The 20,662-nt window shown below is 47.0% G+C and overlaps 1 protein-coding gene across 3 annotated transcripts in view; it reads left to right on the top strand.

The window, feature by feature from the left end:
- TBX5 (T-box transcription factor 5) overlaps nt 1–20,662 on the top strand; it is a 47,831-nt gene that overhangs the window by 12,989 nt on the left and 14,180 nt on the right. For all 3 annotated transcript variants that reach the window (XM_027125264.1, XM_027125266.1, XM_027125265.1), the window contains 2 exons: nt 268–420; nt 8,153–8,244. In XM_027125264.1, coding sequence (XP_026981065.1) covers nt 268–420; nt 8,153–8,244 — 245 coding nt within the window. The remainder of the gene's footprint in view (nt 1–267; nt 421–8,152; nt 8,245–20,662) is intronic.

Below are 20,662 nucleotides of genomic sequence, written 5' to 3'. Positions count from 1 at the left end.
ACTTTATTAAGCATTCTGATTTACTGCTGTGTGTGCTCTGGGTAGATTCCTGGAATATTACCCTGGCTCTTTCATATGGAAATTGTCATTTTTGAAATGTTTCTTTTTAATGAAATCACTGGCTTCTTTTCAAAAACAGGAGAAAAAAATGGGACCTTTTCTCCGAGAGCCTATATAAGGACCGTAATTTTGGGGTGGAGAGTGGGGCTTTATGGAAACAAAGGGGTTTCATTTTTCTTACAATCTCATTTTCTTTATTATTTTTAGATTATTCTAAATTCCATGCACAAATACCAGCCAAGATTACACATCGTGAAAGCGGACGAAAATAATGGATTTGGCTCAAAAAATACTGCGTTCTGTACCCACGTCTTTCCTGAGACGGCGTTTATTGCGGTGACGTCCTACCAGAACCACAAGGTGAGCCCAGTACCCAGGAACCGGCGGGCCTGGGGCCGCCCGCTTGTTGGCATGAATCGCAGTGGCTTTATGGGCACCTTTATTCCTCCGCACGGTGGGCACCAACTTCTGCTTCAGTGGGCCGGGGCAGGGACAGAGCTGCAGACTAAGGATCACAGCTGTTTGTACTACATTCATGCGGTTGGCACGAAAGTCACACATACACACACACACACACAGCCCAGATAGAAACGAAATGATCAAACCATAGATGACCGCGTGGTATCAATGCTCGGTACTCAAATGTAACAAGGAGGCATCTCGCTGCAGTCGTGAAGTGATCAGTGAGAAGAAAGGTCCCCGTATTGGCCGGCTCCGTGCTCTTGGGTGGGGACGTGGTGTTACCCTTCCTGGGACCACTTTTTCTGTGGGGGGTCAGTCTCCTTCCCTCCTCCACTCTGCCCTTTGGATGCATTTCAGTTCCAATCGGGGCAAGTGGCAAAGTTGCCGGAAACCTTGAGCTTGGGTTTTCCCAGATGCTTCCTTAATTGTTTCAGCGATTACTGACCCTGGACCACATACTAAAGCAAGGTTGGCATTGCTTAAAACAAAAGCAAAAACTGAGTAACCTGTGTCACCAGCTGCCTGGATCAAAGCTCTGGGGACTTAAATATGATCCTGCAAAAATACAGCTTGGCGAGGGGAGGCATGCACGCGACCAATGCATCATTTGGTGGCTGTAGTGTGGTATAGAGGTGGGATGTCGCAGGTGGATTGTGTCACTGTCAGACCTCCACGCCGTTCGAAATCCAGGCCCCGATTTGGGCCATTCAAGGCTTGACCGTGATGTTGGAACAGGGAGCCCCATCACCGCAGGTTGGGGGGGAGTATCTTCTTTTCTTGCCCAGGAGAAAGGGCTTGTCTTGACTCGTCATGGTTCATGTCTGTTCTTTAGAAACCTGAGTGCACGTGGATTCATTTTATTGGCGGGGGGAGGGCAGGACTGAATGATTCCTAAGCCTCATTACGGAAAGATCTGGAATCAGGAAAGGCAAGATATAGGGGCTGGGGAGAGGCCGCTGCCGCTGTGGGATTGTGGACCGTTGGGAGTATTATGAAGTGACTTGGGGTTAGAGGGCTGTGGGAGGGGAAAGTAGGGGGTCCATGTGGGATCAGTGAGGGCGGGTCATGTGGATGACTTACCCAGATGGACGTGGGGATGGGGGGCCCCTCCCCCTCTACAGCTCCTATCCCTCCCCAACCTGCAAGGGAAAAGTGGGGTGGAGGGAAGTTATAGGGACTGTGGAGCCAGGCAGGAGAGGCCAGGGTAGGGTGAGAGATGGGCTTAGCACCCTAAAGCCTCCAATCACCTCTTGAAGGTCATTTCATGCAGTCTGTGTGTTGGTTAATCCCCGCCCCCCGCCCCCTGCCCCCATGAAGCAAGGGCAGTAACGAAATGCTGTGGGTAATTTCCAAATTCAGATTGTCAATGACCAAGGCAAGCTGTGATGGATGGTCACTTCCAGGCCACACGGCCTGTCTGGGATCCCAGGCCTTGAGAGAAGAGCTTCCTTTCAGCAGAAAACTCACTCCCCCCCTCCCCCCACGCCACGCAATTACTTTTTACAGGGAAAGAAGGATTCTTTTTTTTTTTCTAAGTTCTTCCCACTCGTTGAACCAATAAGAGCGGAAAAGTAAGGTCAAGTGTCCTGAAAGTTCCAGCACTGTTTCAGGCTAATTTGAGATTGGCTGCTAGAAACCTGTTTCCTCCATGGCTGTTGTAAACCTATGTTTAGCTTTGTGGTGATGGCCACAGGGCGGAAAAAAAAAAAAAAAGGAAAACATAGCAACCAGGATGCTCAGTTCCTCATATATATGTACGCTTAGAGCCTGCTAGTCCCGACAGGGGGTCCAAAAATCTGTGGGATCTTTTTTTTTTTTTTCTGCCAAGGAAACCCATGTTCATCCACAGAGGACAGGAAGTGATAGACACATGAAAGTGATCTGTAAAAGAAACACGTGGGTGTTCAGGTCTTTTGGGGGAAATTCCTAAGTTCTATGTAGTAAAGATCTTAGGGGTCCATCAGGAGTGGGTAGATCTGGGGGACCACGCATTCTTTCTCTGTTTATAGCTTTATTGAGGCATAACTCTCATACAGTAAACGGCACTATTTGATGTATTCGATTCGCTAAGGTTGACATATGTGTATACCCATGAAACTATCACTGTAGCCACTTAGGAACATACTCCACATCCCCGAGATTTCTATTAAAAAAAAAAATTTCTCCAGTGAATATATTTGGTGATCTGTGTGTGTGGAGTGCCTGTCCAATGGGGTGTGTATGTGGGAGTTTTGAACACAATCTAGGAGATTGTGTATCTAAACGCTCATGGGTCTCAAAACGTGGGTCTCCAAGTATGTATTTGGATATATGTATTTTGTTTTTGTTTTTGTTTTTTTTCCCAGTTTTATTGGGGTATAATTGACATACGTACTGTTTGAGTTTCAGGTATATAGCATCATGCTTTGACTTACCTATATCATGAAATGATGACCATGATCAGTTAAGTGATGGATATAGCTGTATTTGAGGATCACACAGGAATTACTGATTTTCTTCATTGGTTGGGCCAGGGAGCCCGGTTGTGCTGTACATACAGGTCTTTTTAGCCAGCCTGACATCCAGAAGAGGGATTTCATAGGAGAGCACTTTCAATCACTCTCTCCAATATGAGGTTTTCCCCAGTATTTAGTTATTGAGTACCAAAGACACCTATTTTCTTTGTCAGAAGGAAGTCTAAAGCAATGGATTTTTCCAGTAGAATCCAGGCCCTTGCAGACATTCCTCGCATGGATATGTGATGTGTGACTTAAATAAGCGGGTCAGGTTGAGTGTGATTTGTGGACTCTGTTTTGTTACTTTCTTGTCCCACCTGGACGGGATGTTGAGACTCCTGGCTTCACGGGTAGAAGCCACCTGAGCTGTTCCTCACTCTCCTGTAGGGTTAGGATGAGAATCTGCAGGCAGACTGCCTGGGTTCAAACCCATTTGACTTGGGCAAATGATTTAACTCAGTTTTCCCCGTCTGTAAAATGGGGATAAGAAGAGAATTTATTTTTTGTTTTTTTGTTATTGTCTTTGTGGGGATTAAAATGAGATAATCCGTGGAATGTGTTTTGTGCAGAACCTGGTACAGAATCAGCACAGTGTTAGTGATGATTGCATTGATCGACTACTTAGCTGATCAGTTTATTAACGGGGCAACTCCATCCAAAACACACGTGTTGGAAAACTCTTTGCCTACCCTATTTTAGAATCTGAAAGACTGAGATTTTGAAATAACTTCTTATTACTGTGGTTGAAACACAACTACAAATGTTAGTCTTTGTGGTTTAGTTGCTTCATTCCGTGGTTGCATTTTCAATCCAAGGACTCTTTGCCCAGCGTTACGCTTTGGATAATTGCGCAGGGAAAGAAAAGCAGTCTATGAGACTAAATTGCCAGGACAATTTGGAAAAATACGAGCCACCCATTTTGGGTCCAAAAGGCTTAGTGCCTCCAGACTGATTTGGAGGCAGGTACCAGGTACCAGGTGGAGGCAGGTACGTGACCGGGTTCATTTCTTACACTGCTGTCACACACCTGTATACCACGGGGTTCCAATGACACGACATATTTCCTGAGCCCAGCTGGGATCCCAAGCTGGATTTGGGAGTTATTCCCTCAGATGGTTGACAGCTTGAAAAAGATACTTAAACGCTCGACTCTTCCCCAGCGACTGTTCACTCTGTGAAACATGTTTTTGGAAGGTTTGCGCTGCAGTTGTCAGCAGCTCCCAGAGCAATCCCTAGAAATATTTAGGTGTTACAAAAAGATCACGTGGGCATTTCATTTCACTGCTTTTGCAACAATGGCTTTGTATGCAAGCACGTCTCTCCCCCGATATTAACTTACTTTGCCATTAAAAGGCATTTTCCTCCTGCTTGAATCATTGTGTATGGAGCCTGTATTTATGAGGTACGAGCCTTCTGCTTGGGACCAGGAAATGAACCCCTAAGAGAGAGACATAATTAAGACTTTTGGCCCTCGAGAGGGTTTTTTTTTTTTTTTCAAAAGTGAGAATTCACAACAATTATTCTCATTAATTTTTACAACCTCTGTCTCACTGGTTGGAGCTGGCTTTTATATTTGTTTCCCCCCCCACCACCCATGCCCTTCCCCCGGATATCCGGTTTTATGCTGATTTTGGAGGGAGTACATTTGTATGACGAATGGAAGTCAATTTCAGTGGAGCCTTTGGGTAGAACTCAGACATCCAGGTGTATCGGTTTATGTGCCCGTGAGTGACTAGCTCTGTGTTAGGAAGGGAATATCATTGACAGGGTTATGGTAAGTGAGGGGACAAGTGTGAAATAAGTATGAAATCAGATGGACATTTTTACCTGCACCTAAGCTTGCATGTTAACTTTTCTCAGGGGTAATTCTTATGTCCAATAGGCATCTACACTAAGACATAGGTAAGACCCACACACCTAAGTGTATATCTAGCAAACTGTGCGTATCCTTTGCCATCGTATTTTTGGAAGCTATGGTGATAAGAGCAAGAATTAGGTAGTAGTTAATCTGTTTGAGGTGCAAGGAATGGGTTTGAGCAGAAAATTTTTGCTGATAAAATACCAAAGCCACCCTTTTCTTTTCTTTCTCAGGGTAATTTTTTTATCCTGAGCTCTTGGTGGAACAGTGACGTCATGGAATAGGCATTAATTCAGCCCTGATGCCACACCCTCATTGTCTTACTGTCCTCAGTATATTCAGGGGCTGCCTTCTGTCACCGGGTGGGTGGGAGGTACAGAAGGCGGGATAAGGATTCCCTCCACCCCTTTTCAAAATGATCTAATTTTTACTTAACTTTTTGAGAATTCCCCTCTCCCCCTTTAAAAAATGATTTATGGTCAATTGGGTTGCATTTTATTGTCATAAAACCGGAGTGAGAAAGAAATCCCCACTAGGTGATGGGCTTTTGGACTCAGAACTGGCTTGAGGAGTACACATGTTCAAGACTGTTTTCCAAAGAGATTTTTTATTTTTTATTGCAGTATCATTGATCTACAGTATTGTGCCAATCTCTGCTGTTTTCCAAAGAGATTTTACAGACGTTTCTACTCATTCTGAAGAGTTAATTCAAAATCAGAAAGTTGCAGGAATGGGTACAGTTAAAAAAAATGAAGGAGGAGGGAATGTGTATACATAGAAATACCCAGACATATTTAAAAAGTTTTACAATTGATTTTATTTTTTGGAGCAGTTTAAGGTTCATAGTAAAGTTGAGTGGAAAGTACAGAGAGTTCCTGTATACCCTCTGTCCCCCTGCATGTACAGCTTCTCCTGCTCCCAGCATCGCCCCCCAGAGTGGGACATTTATTACCGTTGTTGAACCTACATTGACACATCATCACCCAGAGTTCGTAGTTTGCGTCAGGGTTCACTCTTGGAGTTGTAGACTCTGTGAGTTGTTTTTTTGACTGTGCCATGCAGCTTGTGGGATCTTATTTCCCTGACTAGGGATGGAACCCGTGCCCCCTGCAGTGGAAGCGTGGTGCAGTGGAAGCGTGGAGTCCTAAGCACTGGATCTCCAGTGCAGTCCCTAGACTCTGTGGGTGTAGATAAATGCATAATGACACGTCTTCACCATGATGTATCCTACATCATGAATCGTTCCACTGCCCTAAAAATCCTCTGCGCTTCTCTCGTTCATCCTTCCCTTCCTCCTAACCCCTGGCAACCACTGATCTTTATGCTGTTGCCATAGTTTTGCCTTTTCCAAGATGTCATATGGTTGGAATCACATAACATTTAAAAAATGTTAATTTTACATATATATTTTACTGTGAACACACACACATATGTAGTAATTTTATGTTCATGGTAGAGTCTTGGAGTTAGAAGGAAATTTTATAACACCACCTCTTCCAGAAAACTGAACAGACCAGAATGCTTGCCCCCAAATGGACAAATTATGGGTGCGTTCATCGATTAAGCCTAGTTTTGCAAAGCAACTACTTGGTTTCTCAAAGTCTGTAACGATACTACTGGGGATAGAGGAGATGCTTTTGTGGGTACTTGAAGATGATGGGATCACAAAAAAAAATGTTCTTATTCCAATTATCTTTCTATTCATTTATCAGAGAAGAGTCTTATTTCAATACCAGTTTATGATAAATACTTCTCTAAAAGTGTAGAATTTCCCCTTGCAACAAAGAGAAGGCAGGCCTTAGACTTGGAACTTTCCGGGGGTACCAGTAGAGGGAATTTTTTAAAAAAATTAATTAATTAATTTTTGGCTGCATTGGGTCTTAGTTGTGGCATGTGGGACCTTTCGTTGCAGCGCGCGGGCTCTCTAGTTGTGGTGTGCGGGCTTAGTTGCCCCGTGGCACGTGGGATCTTAGTTCCTTGACCAGCGATCGAGCTAGTTCCCCGACCAGGGATCGAACCTGTGTCCCCTGCATTGGAAGGTGGATTCTTAACCACTGGACCACCAGGGAAGTCCCAGTAGAGGGAATTTGATATACTTATTTTCTTTTTATTGACTAGCAAGTGATTCCACTTTGACGTATAGAGAAGTGATATAATTATTTTTATAATATAAATTTAAATCAAAAGTGGTTTGATTTAAATAAAATATTAAGCAGACCAGTGAACGGGGACTGTATAGATACGATAATGATGGTGAAGGTGACCTTGGAGTGACTGGCCTCTGAAGAATGCTGCCCTGGTTTCCATGAAGTGATTATATATATAAAAATTCAGTTCACACACAGCTTTTAGGAAATACTTCTGGCAAACTCCATAGGGTTGCACTCTTTTACCTAGACCTGCTACCGTACGCTCACGCTAACAGAATACGTGTTGATGGTTTCCATGAAGGTTCTGGACCTTGAACCAAAGACCCTGTTCTATCACTAAGTTTTGTATAGTGCAACAAAAATTTCCAAGAAGAGGGCTCTCTCTTCCTTACCTAAGCATTTTTTTTTTTTTTTTTGGACTTACCGTGCGACATGCAGGATCTTAGTTCCCCGACCAGGGATCGAACCCCACTGCCCCCTGCAGTGGAAACGCGGAGACTTAACCACTGGACCGCTGGGGAAGTCCCCCTACCTAGACAATTAAAGAGTTTTGAAGCTGTTTGGTAGCTATCATATACGTTATAATTTTATATGTTGGTCTTTATTTAATTAGACACCATTTTCCACCTGAGCTAGCAAACTGTATCTGTGAAACTATGAAATGAACGTGAAATGAGGCGTAGTAGGATTTTGAGAGCAATCAAGACCTTCCCAATGGAGATTGCCACGCTGCAGGAAGTTGACACCGTGTCAACATGGTACAATTTTCCAAGGAGCAGGGGGTGTACCAAGTGTTGAGGCCAAGATTGTGTTTGAAACACAAAATGCTACGATTTAGGAAAAAAAAAAAAGCCACTCCAGCCGGAATGATGCAGAGTAGGACTCCAATTAATGGGCAAACTGAAACCAGGTTTTCTTCCCCTTTTCAGTACAATCTGATCTAGGACATTTTCCTCCTTTCGAATGAAGTGATGGGTCCCGTTGGTGTGACGGGCTTCACTTGCTTCTTTGGGTTGCCAGAAGGTTGCGTTTCCATGACACTTCTTATTAGCCGGGTCCCAAGGTAGTCTTATAACAATCAAGTGAAAACGGAACTCTCTCTCTCTCTCTCTCTCCCCTTCCTTCAGATCACCCAGTTAAAGATTGAAAATAATCCCTTTGCCAAAGGATTCCGGGGCAGCGATGACATGGAGCTGCATAGAATGTCGAGAATGCAAAGGTAAGAAAATGGCGTCCTCTGCTCCCCGCCTCTGCACTCCCCACCCCCACTAATAACACAGGTGAGCCGGCAACACCAGAAGTGCAGGCACAGAGAAATGGGGTCCTCTTTGCCATCAAGAAAAAGGAGAAAGAGCCTCTTCAATCCCACTTTCTGGTAACCCTCCAGAAAGGTGGTTTCCTCTATCAGGCAACGTGGAGTGCGTAGCTTTAGGGGAGAGCATGTCGGAGGGAATGTGATGGTCTCCATCTGCCTCGGGAACAAAAGCTACAATCTTGTCCTCTTTCTCTGTTGTCTCTCTCCCTCAAGTGAAGTCCACTCTCTCTTTCTTCCCGTAAGTTACAGCCGATGAATGATGTTCTTTTAGGCAACAGCTCTTGATAAATGAAAGGGAAGTTAATGGCCTGAGTTCCTGGGGGTGATATACAGACAAAGTTGACACCACGTGGTGTCCCAGGCTTGGGGGATTGGAAGCTGGTGATAAAAATTGCTCGGTGTTTTTACATATCCTGTGGTCACGGTCGCTGATATGATGAATAGAAGGGGCTGTGGAGAATGGGAATTTGGTCTGATTTGAAAGGATTGTACAAGCGTTGCCAATTTTGTTAAATATTCTCTCTACCTCTTGGTAGAGTTCCAAAATAACTTACCATACGGCAAGAGAATTAGAAATACATCTTGATCCCTTTGACCAAGAAAGTTTTCTTCCTCTCTTTTTGGTGGGTTTAGTATTTCAAAATAAAATGAGGTCATTTAGGAAGCTTTTCCTCATCCCTTCTGGAAGACACGAAAAGGGAGAGTTGGGCAAATGGACAGATGTAGCCATTCAAAGGAGGACAAGAGACCTAAGAAAGAGAAAGAGAGAAAGGCCGCAGCTTTGTGGTTTGAACATTGGGTTTAGAAATGCATGCCGTGGAAATTGTTTTCAGATAGCGGGCTTACCAGACCTAATTTTGCATGCTTTTAAAAAATAAATATGCCATTATCCTCAGATGGGACACGTACACCACACTCATATGAATTCCTGCATTCATAACTGGTTTCCTTCACAATTGTGGATTTGTAAGACGCTTTTTGTGGTGAAAATAACCAAGTTCTTAATTGATTATTTAGAAACATTTTTGGCTTTACGTGTCTACATTTGAGAACTGGAGTTGGGTTTAACCTATGGCCGTTGGAAGAGTTGACAACAAATACCACGTAAAGGTGAAAGAGGCCAAACTATTTTCAGCCGTAGGCTCGGGATGCCAAGTTTTTATTTCTATGGCGTCTAAACCCCCATCCTATCCTCATGGTCGTCTGTCATCACAGCAGCTTTGCCGTTGATGGACAGTCTCATCTTGGTCCTCCTGCAGGTAGGGGTCCAGGCTGTGCAGGTAGGGACTGGTTCCAGCCTGCAACTGAATACCTTCTTCCCTCCCCCACTTCTTCCTTCCTTCCCACAAGGTCAAGAGCAGGTGGGATCATGGGTTTAAGGTGCTCGAATCGCCCCCTCAATCTTACCCAGTCACCAGGTCCTGTTGATGCTACCTTCTTATCATATCTCTCAAGTCGCCTCCTTTCTCCATCCAGGCTGCCTATTCCAGCCACCACCGACCTCGCCTGCTGCAGCCTCCTAACCTCTTTAGACCTGACGTCAGCTCTGTTCCCCTCCCGGGGGACGTGCTCCAGGCAGCTGCCAGAGACATCTTTGTACCACGCAAATCAGACACGCTTACTGCACAGCCTAGAACACTCCCAGGCCTCCTGTTGCTCTCAGTGTCAGGTCCAGACTCCTTGGTGTGGTTGACCACGCCCTTCCCATCCAGCCTTGCCACGCCCCCTAGTTTTGTTCCTCACCAGTGTCCCCTCTCCCTTTCAATCATGCTGAAGGAGCTGCTCCAAGTCTGTCTTCTTTCCATTATTTTTGGCCCTTTGAACACCACAGTTGGTCTGGCTCTGTCTTTCTCTCCTCCTTTTCCATCTCCTGCCTATCACTAAAGCCTCCCTGTAGCTATTTCTTCCTCCAAGAAGCTTCCCCTGGCCACAGACTGCGTAGTCAGGGTGTGTCTATTCCCAAGAGCCCTCACTGCTTTCCTTTGTCAGGCCGGGGCCCCTGTGCTCTGGAAGCTGGTTGGGCAGATGATGGACATCAGAGGAAAGGCAGGTGGGGAGGGACAGGTGTTTGAGAGCTCACATGTCAGCGATCCTGGGGACTCTCTGTTACAGCTCTGAACAACACGGCTGGTTAGATATTTAGGCAGATGACTGTACTTTGGTCTGAACGGGCTGCCCTAACCGTCCCCTAGTTACTGCAGATTGGCTGAGGGGTCCTTTCCGGGTAGGTCCTTGGAGATGGAAGGAAGGCAAGGCGGTTGGTCCTCAGAAGTCAGTGATTGACGTGTTGGATCGAAACTCTCAGCCTCCGAGCCACGTGTGTCTTTGTGGCCGCATTAGGAGTTGTGCTTGGGAACTGGGAGTGGACAGGGTCATGCGCCCAGTTCTCTAGAGATGGCCCCTGGGGAGGAGAGGGAGCAGAGAGGTTCCAATAGGCTTTGGAGTCAGACAAACCTGGGTTCAATCCTTGCTCTGCATTTATCGGCATGTGACCTCAGGCAAGCAGTTTCACCCCACGGAGCCTCAGTATCCTCATCTGTAAAATGGGCATAAATAAATATAGCTTCCCCTTTCTGGGGTTCTTGCGAGAATTATGTGAGAAAATGCCTGAAGAGTGCTTGGTTCCTAGACCACGCTCCAAAAAATGATCCAAGCTGGGGAAAACTCCTCATGACTCCCCGTTTTACCCTTGTTCAGAATTTATTCTGGGCTGTGGTCCCAACTCCCAGCTCGCAGTAGGTAGTGACAAGTGGGGAAGATGGCTCTCCGGAGACGGCTGTGATAACAGCCTGGCTGGAACGGCAGGCTCACTGTTGATCTTGTAATCCTGTTTCCTGTCCCCCACACACCCGGTGACAGCTGGCTCAGGGAGCAAAGCAGGAGGAATGAAATTTCCTCTAATTCCAACAATCGGACGAAGGGAGAAGGGTGGGGTTAAGGAGGGTTGAGCCTTCACTCGCAGTGATCCCACATAAATAACATTTGGATTAGCCTGGCCAATGTCTGGGCACTCACCGCCCTCTCCTCTCTCTTCACCCAGCAGTCTGCGTTTGGAACACGCAGAGGGTGTCTTAGTTTTCCAACATTGAGGTGCGGTTTCTAGTTACAGAAGTAGTAACTGCTTATTCTGAAAATGGGGGCACGAAGGGAAAGCACAAAGAAGAGAATAAAATCATTCCACAAATCCTGCCTCTAGCCGGCTGATTAAAATACATGCCAAGGTTATTTTGAAAGGTTAGTCTGCGGCTTAAAAACTTCTTAGCCCTAAAAACCAATATTTCCCAAATTGCAGTGTCCCCTCCCCTGGTGAGAGATGAGATGATTTTAGAGGGTGCCCACAGACACACAGTTGCATCAGGCTGATTTCATAGACAGTACTGTTTAGAATGCGACTAAGTTCGTTTTGTTTTGGCTACGCCGTGAGGCATGTAGGATCTTAGTTGCCCGATCAGGGATTGAACCTGCGCCCACTAAGCGCAGAGTCTTAACCACTGGACCGCCAGCGAAGTCCCCGAGACTAAGTTCTAAGGAAGGAAGGGAAGAAGGAAAGGAAAGAGGAAGGGAGGGAGGGAGGAAGGAAGGATAGTTAAGACTGATTATTTAAGGAAAATGTTAACTAAATGGCAGGACAGCTGGTGGACGTTGTCAAGGTGATATGCACATCGCAGACATCTGGGAGTTGCACCTAAATAAATGCTCACCTTAATGAGAAAGTGTGGGAGCTTCACTGTCAAAGGTGAACAGGAACTTCCTTGGCCTATGGGGCCGGGGCCAGGGCCCTGGGGTTGGGGAGGGCACCTTTATGGAGAGAATGGGATCCAGGCATTACCCCAGCAATGGGATTTGAAACTGTTGGGAGGAAGGGTTTTCTGCGTTGGATCAGGGAAGGAATGCACAGGGATCTACCTGTCTTGGGCTCTGGAGGAGGCGTCAGACTCTAAAGACCTCTGGAAGCCGGCTGGCGTGGCACTATGACAGGGAACACTGTTCCTTAGAAGCGTGGGGTTCTAGAGGTAGAAGGGATCCCGGGAGGTGGCGTCTGGTCCAACCTTCTTCCTTTTGCGGAAGGGGAAACTGTGGCCCAGATACTCTTTTATTCAGTTTTTGATCTGTTGTTTGCTTCTTCAGCTAACACACATTCGTTCAGGGCTTACCCTATGCCAGGTCCCGGGGATGCAAAGGTGAATCCGTGCATCGAGGGGCAGGGTCCACTGATGGAAAAGCAGGCTCTGGAGCTGGGGTCCAGGCTATCACGCTGATTAGCCCCGGGGCTCCCCTACTCCATGGGGCTTCTATCTCCTCATCTGTAAAATGGGAGATAATTATAGAACCTACCTCCACAGCTATTGCAAGGATGAGACGAGGTAATGCGGGTGTCCTAATTACTATTGCTACGAAACGAATTACTGCTAAATTTCACATGGACCGGCTGCGAAGCCTTGCGCTCTGAGCTGTGCCGTCAGCTGTGTGTGTGTGAGACTAAATCCGGGACAGCCAGAGCTGTAGCACTTAGCTTCCGACGCCTCCGCAGCCCACTCAAGGGGAGGGGGTACAGGCAGCCTCGGTCCTTCCATGGGGAGCTCAGAGGCCATCACAGTGCTCCAGATTTCATCCGCTTGCAACCTGCTAGCCCTCAGGAATGCTCCCTCAGTGCTACTTATGGTGGAAAGACCAGGCATCGCTCGCTGTCACTGTGCATGAGGTGAAGCAGGAAGTCCCAGGGAAACACTTGGGTTTAGTTCAGGATTTGTGGGTCGGGAATTTGGGAAGGATGCCTCTGGGCGGTTGTTGCTTTCTGTCCGGTGTTGGTGGGGACGGCAGGTATCTGAAGGCCAGACAAGGCTGGACGTCCCAGATGACACACCCCACGACCAGCAATTGACTCTGCCTTTCGGCTGGGAGCCCACCTGGGTTGTCCACTGGAGTGTGTGCATGTGACCTGTCCGGCATGGTGCTCTCAGGGGAGCTAGACTCCCTCCATGGTGTCAGGCTGCCCCTGGAGAACCACAGGGTCTTTGCTCACTAGACCTTGGGAAGCTGTAGTGTCTTTTCTGCTGCGTTCTGTTGGTTGAATGGGACTCACTGAGATGGGCCCAGATTCCAGGAGGAAGGGCAGGGATCCTTCCTCTCGATAGAAGGAGGGTCAAGGAGTGTGCGCACATGTTTTAACACTGCCCCAGTGTGCCCAGGAGTGCCTGGCACGGTCCCTGGCCTGGAGTGACCCTGGGTCATGTTAGGTGCTGAGATGGGGTCCTTCCCCTTGTGAAGCCAGAGGCCAGGTTGACTGCCAGTTAAGGTGCAGAGGCCTGGCCGTGAGCTTTGTTTCTTTCGGATGGAGAGAATGCCCCTCCGCCCTGCCAGGCCGCCACTGGTCTTTTTGGAATGACAAGCCCCAGAATCTGAACAAGCAGCAGCAAAGTGCTTCCTTGGGCACTTCCTGCTTCAATGCCCACAGAGTGGCCGTGAGCAGCGCCTGGTCTCTGCAGCATACACAGCATTTACTGAGTATTATTGGGGGGCTAGCAGAGTGCAGCAGTGGTGGCTTCAGAGCTCTTCGTGGGAGAATTGCGGTTGCTTCTCCTTCCTCAGGTTTTTACTGGACTGCCGATACCTTGGCAGGAAGTCATCTCCAGAGCTGGGGTACTTGGAGTCTCTGTTCGGCTGGCCTGGATTTTGAGCCCCTCAACCAGAGAGCGGATAGAAAAGCTTAGAGCCCAGGATGTCCCAGGTAGAGCCAATAGGTTGGTTTTGTCAGCCCCAGGCCGTCGACGTCTCTCCACCGTCGTGGGAAATCCACCACTGTCCCCCCCTCTGCACTGCATGTCACCTCCTCCTCTCCTACCTTTAGGGCGGGGCTTCTTAATCAGAATCTAAGATCCCGTTGGAAAATCCGATTAGCAAGGAACGCTGAAAAACTCAAAATATATAAATAGAAAAAAATGTCAAAGAATTTCAAGGGATTCATGGGGTCCGGGACCCTTCAAAAGTTAAAATCCTTCTACTGGAGCCGTCCCTCCTTTTCCAGCCCTTCCTTCCTGATTTCAAATGAATGTTCAGCTCCCTAACCTCAGACGGCCTTTTTCAAATGAAAGGCTCAGCGCTCTTGTATCCTCCTGCTTGTGGTTAAAGGTGATGGGGAAGTCCAATTAATGAGGCGTGATTTCCGAGACAGCGTCCTGGAGATGGCGTTCAATCCCCACTTCTTGCTGTACTTTTGGCTAGGCACGTGGCTTCTCTCAGGAAATTGTGAAGTTATGTAAAAGAAGAGGGGGGTTATGTTTGGGAGGCCAAGCCAGCCTAACCTGTGAATGGAGGTTTGTCCCAAGGGGTCCCATCCTGAGTCCTGGTTGTCCATCATGTCCACCATCGTTTAAGGTTTCCCATTCGTCTGCAACACTGTACCCACCCCTGTCCTCCCCAGCTCCTGCCCCAGCGAACCTGCTCTTCAGGGATAGTGTCTAAGGGCAAACCACACTGAAGCCGTGTTTCTCAAACTTTTGGCAGACGTCGCATTAGCTGGGGGTGGGGAGGCTCGTGAAACATGCAGATTTCTGGGTCTCACCTCAGAGGTTCCGAATCAGTGGCTCTCGGGAAGGGGTCTGAAACTGCCCTTTAACAAGTTATCTGTGGAAGGGTCCCCTGATCACACCTGGATAATTTGTTTTGGCCCTACAGAACGAGCAAAGACATGCAGGTAATGTGTGATCTTATTTTCTGGAAATAGAGCTCTTGTGCTGGGCTGTTTTATAAAAAAGGACCCTTTTCTCTACTTGGTGGTCAACTTTGGCTGACTATTAGGAGTTCCTGGAGTGCGCCCCAGTGTTTCATTATGAAACATGTAAGACATATAGAAAACATGGAAGAATTGTATGGTGACCACCCATATGCCCACTGATTAGGGTCTGCAATTAGCATTTTGCTATACGTTTGCTCTATCACACATCCATCCACCAATCTATCCATTCACCAATCCATCCATCCATCCATCCATCCATATCATTTGTTTTTTGGATGCATTTCAAACTCAGTTGCAGACATGAGTACCTTCCATCCTTGTGTACTTCAGCGTGCATACCATTAACTAGGATTCAGTTTTTGTTCGCGATTGTCTATTTCAGGTAAAATTTACATACTGCGAAATGCACAACTAAGTGCGCCATTCACATCCTGACAAATACCCGTACCTGTGAAACCCAAGCCCGTATCATGATGTAGAACATTCCTTCACCCCAGAAAGTTCCCTTAGGCCCTTCCCCTGTTAATTCCTCCTCCACTTTCCCACCAGAAACAGTCGATATTCTGATTTTTTTAAACTGTAGGTTAGGTTTGTCTGTGATCGAATTTTATATAAAAGGAATCATACAGTGTTTACCCTTTTGCTTAAGGCTTGTTCCTCCTGGGTAGCTTTTTAAAACTCCCAATGTCCAGGCTGCACCGCAGAGCAATGACATCAGTATTTAAAACAACATTCCCCAGGTGACTGCAGGGTGCAGCCACGTTTGAAACTCACTTCTCTGGAGAGATTTCCCTATCTCTACGCATCCCCACCTTAAGCCCTGTCTCTCACCTGTCTCATCATAGTGGTTAACGTTCTCACATTAGGAATTTGTTTTCCTAGAGACCCATTCCCCCGTAGGTGTTTTTTGGTTGGTTGGTCTTTTTTTAAGGGGGAGAGGCAGACTTTTTTTTTTTTTTTAACATATTTATTGGGGTATAATTGCTTTACAATGGTGTGTTAGTTTCTACTTTATAACAAAGTGAATCCGTTATACATATACATATGTTCCCATATCTCTTCCCTCTTGCGTCTCCCTCCCTCCCACCCTCCCTATCCCACCCCTCTAGGTGGTCACAAAGCACCGAGCTGATCTCCCTGTGCTATGCGGCTGCTTCCCACTAGCTATCTATTTTACGCTGGGTAGCGTATATATGTCCATGCCACTCTCTCACTTTGTCACAGCTTACCCTTCCCCCTCCCCATATCCTCAAGTCCATGCTCTAGTAGGTCTGTGTCTTTATTCCCGTCTTACCCCTAGGTTCTTCATGACCTTTTTTTTTTTTCTTAGATTCCATATATATGTGTCAGCAAGAGGCAGACTTTTATATTAGTCCACAGAACATTTAGTATTCCTGCAGAAGTGGCTGCTTTGGGGTGACTTTAAGGTCATCATTTCACTGACGGTCATTCTGCAAATGACCAAGGGGCCCCCGTGCTTCCTTTCAGAACACAGGAGGCCTTAACACAACCCCTTGAGTACAGGAAGCAGTTTCAGAAAGGTCCCTGTCCCAGGTTAGTCCCAGTCCCTCTGCACTCTGGCTTCCAGAAGCACCGAGGCCCAGCCTCAGAAGGCATCCCTCTGCCTTCTCATCCTCCCTCCAAAATCATTAAAAACAAAACGAAACAAAACTAAAACTAAAATCGGTAAAGTATTAAGCTCTTCAATTTAGTACTAGATACCTGGGAATACTATCTCATGTACTGTTACTAAGAGCCCGCCACAGGTTCAGTTTGCCTTGATCTTTCATGACTGTAGCTTCACATCCAGCTTTTACCTTGGGACTTGCAACTCAACTGTGACGGGGGCCTTGTCATCCCCATCTGCAAAGGGAGAAACTGAGGCAGAGGGAGATATCCTGAATCATCCACATAACTGGTCCAGGACTTTTCTCTCGATTCCGGAGCTGCTTCTGTAGTGTTACTCAAAACCTTTTTGTGAATCTCAGACCCCTTCAGAGTAACCGATGCAAGTATGGACCTCTCCCTAGAAAAACTGACAAGCTCTACTCATCTGATATTAGGGGTTGGGGGGGCGATTCATAGATCAGTTTAAGCCCTTGCAAGGTAAGAACTTCTGCTTCAAAACATAATTGTGTGGTTTATAAGCTCGTGTTCATTGAGCAGTGTGTCTGAAATATATGCTAAGCCTTTCCAAACGTTGTATCATTCGACCATCCTGAGAGGCGGCGAATCTGATATTCCCATTTTACAGACGAGAGACTGAGGCTCAGAGAAAGGAAGAATTTAGCCAGCCCCACAGTGGCCAAGTTGGTGGCTGGGTACCAAAGGAAGGTACATCCACACAACCTAACTTCAGAGCTGCAACTTGAAATGACCACCCTGGTATGAACTTATATATATGAGATTTAAGAGGTTGCCAAACAAAGTTGTCATAAATGGTGGGCGCTCATGGCTAGAGAGGGCAGTGTCTTTGAGTCTCTCTTTTTTTTTTTTTTGGCGCGGCATGTGGCATGCAGGATCTTAGTGCCCCCTGCAGTGGAAGCTCAGAGTCTTAACCACTGGACCGCCAGGGAAGTCCCAGTCTTTGATTTTCTTGCTGTCGCTTACATCAGACAACCCTGGTTGAATCAATGGTGGGAAATTCCCTTTACTTCTTTGTGTCCCCATGGCCTCGCCAGCGAGTTGGAGCAGCGTCCACCGTGCTTTTCTCCAGCTCAGTGGTGTGGTGAGATCCGAGTCATAAAGCGGTCGTGAAGCACTTTGTAGACGAGGAGGGAGCGATTCGTTATTTGCGGAGCAAAAACCCACTTGGGGTGAGCTGCCTCCTGTCCCTTGAGTGTCCACACACGTTAGATCAGAATCGCTTCCCCAAGCGTATCAGAAAGTTAATAAACCGGGAAGGCTCTCATGGGACTTTGGGGCCCCCCTTTTCATTTTAATAGCAGATTGAAGTGCTAGCGAGAGGAGGAATTTGCTCTTCGAGAACAGATTTCACAGTCCCCAGCCTCGCCCCAGTGCGCTGCTTTAGTCGTTTGAGAAAGGCTGCCAGAAACTGGGTAAGCATCGCCAGGGGAAAACAACAGAAACCTCCCAGCACCCCAGAACCTCTGCCACCTGCTCCCGTGAAAAGGCCAATTCAGTCGGCTGCAGTGGAAAACGTTCTCGGGGCCGTTCGTTAGCAGGCTGCGTCGCCGTTTGGCCTTGGATTTCAATATTCCCTTGTAACGTTTTACAACCCAGACCCGGCGACAATGGTGTCATTCATGGCATCCGCTCACGTGGAACAGAATGTGGGAGGGAGGCGGAGCTGGGGAGAAGCTGGTCTGCAGCCCTGACACCCAGAGTGAGCTGAGGGACTCAGGACCCTGGTTGGTGTCCAGACTGGTCAGAGCGCGTCTGTGTCTGCAGGAGACGGTGGAGAGCAGAGGGATTTGACATTTGGTAAAGCAGGATTGATTGACAGTTTGACCGGTAAAGGTTGATGGTGCCTGGTGTAGCCAATATCTAACTCTGGCATCACAGAGGAGGATACTCTATGTAACAGAATGGTTGTGTCATCCCAGCAGTGATGGGAAGGCAGCAATTCCCTATTATCAAGTATAAGTTGGCAAGAGCTTTGGAATAGCCATGACCTGGAGCGCAGCTCGGCTTTACCTCTTCTTAGCTGGGTGATCCGGAGCAAGTTGCTTAGCCTTTCTGAGCCTCATTTTCTCTATCTCTAAAGTAAAGCTAATCGTAGTGATGAAATGGGATTCTTGCCAGGGTCAAATGAAGGAAAGCATGTAAGTAAGTAACCAGTCCAGTAGCTGGGACATTAGGACGCACAGAGAGAACAACGTGGACGTTGAAGAGGAAGACGAGGATGAGGGTGGTGGAAAAACAGTCCCCAGTTGCTGCCCTCTTCCCAGACGCACGAGGGCTTTTCAACTTTCACTTTAATTCTCTGGTATCCTTGGTTCTTCAATGATGCTCTCAAACTGTGGAGGAAAATAGTTTATCTTCTCGTCATAGGGACGTTAGAGGCTTCTGCTGTGTTGCTACTCACTGAGTTCCTTTGATTGGTCCATTGATGAGTCCAGGAAAAACAATCCCGGGAATTCCCTGGCGGTCCAGTGGTTAGCACTCGGCGCTTTCAATGCCGAGGGCATGGGTTCGATTCCTGGTCAGGGAACTGAGATCCCGAAAGCATTGTGGCCAAAAAAAAAAAAAAAGATGCCAATGTTGTTTGTTGGTACCATTTTCTCCTCTTTGCCTCTGTAGCCCCATCCTGATTGAGAAGTCACTCTACTCTTCCATGCCTCAATCTTGACACCTGTCAGATGGATTTGGGGATGTTGCATTTCAGGCATCAAGAAAGATGTGCGTGATTGATGGTGGGAATGATGTTTCAAGTTCTTCAGAGAGGAACAAACTGAGAGGGACAAGTGGTTATTGGGATAATATGCCTTTCCCACTTCTGTGAATGTTAGTAATCAAAAGCAGAATTTGGCCTTTCCAGGGAGTAATTTTGCAATTTGGCAGTGCTGGAAGGGAGAATTCCACGGAGTCCATTGATACATTCTCTTGTAAATTCCCTCAGCCAACATTTTTTAAGAGTTATTTTCTTTAATTAAAAAAATAACGGTCTCCATTAAGAATATCAAATGAAAAGAGATTCCCCCCTTCCTGTTGGCTCTCTGACAGTCCAGTACTTGAACTAAGCAAGACCTAAATAGAATTGCCAGTGAGATTTGACAACTTTTATGTTTTATTATTATTATAATTTTTCTTTCTCTTCTTCTTCTTCTTTTTTTTTTTTTCTTTCCATTACGCAGCTTCAGCAACCAAGGGAGAACTGTGAAGCTAATTTCATTCCTTTCAGCCTCCTGGCCCCAGAAGGAGAGTCTGAGCAGTGACGCTGCTCAGGATGGCGCCATCTTTAGTTCTGAGATGACACAGGCCACGGGAAAGCTGGGCTAGGAGACCCCTGGGTGTCGTGAGGGTGTCTGTAGCCTCATGGAAACTTGGCACATACTCCATTGTCCCCTACCTGGTTACTCTGACGTACTTTCAGATGACAAAGGCGGGGGCCCAGGATGGAGATGGTCATCCCCCTGAGGGATGGGAGAAGTGAGAGAGGAGTCTTGGGCCCCAAACACCCGCACCCCCAAAAGCATATTATGTTTTAAAATGGAAATAAGTCAGTAGGAGATTGGCCAGAAGTAATTCGGGGACAGCTGGGTTAGAAATCTGGTGGTGTCTCTTTGTAGCTCTGTGATCCTGGGCAAGTTATTTCATCTGCCTGGGCCTCAGTTTTCTAATCTGTAAAATGGGGACTAAAGCAGTACCCACTTCATAGGGTCATGGAGAGGACGAAGTGGGCGGATGCAGCATTCTTCAAAATGTGCTAGGTGTAGTGCTCTTCGTACGCAAGATGATTTCAGGTGTACCTTTTTTTTTTTTTTTTGCGGTACGCGGCCTCTCACTCTTGTGGCCTCTCCTGTTGCGGAGCACAGGCTCCGGACACGCAGGCTCAGCAGCCATGGCTCACGGGCCTAGCTGCTCCGCAGCACGTGGGATCTTCCCGGACCAGGGCACGAACCT

Source organism: Aethalodelphis obliquidens, unplaced genomic scaffold (assembly GCF_003676395.1).
Source record: "Aethalodelphis obliquidens isolate GAN/ISIS:26980383/991018 unplaced genomic scaffold, ASM367639v1 scaffold28, whole genome shotgun sequence".
NCBI classification, from domain to species: Eukaryota; Metazoa; Chordata; class Mammalia; order Artiodactyla; family Delphinidae; genus Aethalodelphis; species Aethalodelphis obliquidens.
This window is presented reverse-complemented; position numbering and strand designations above follow the sequence as displayed.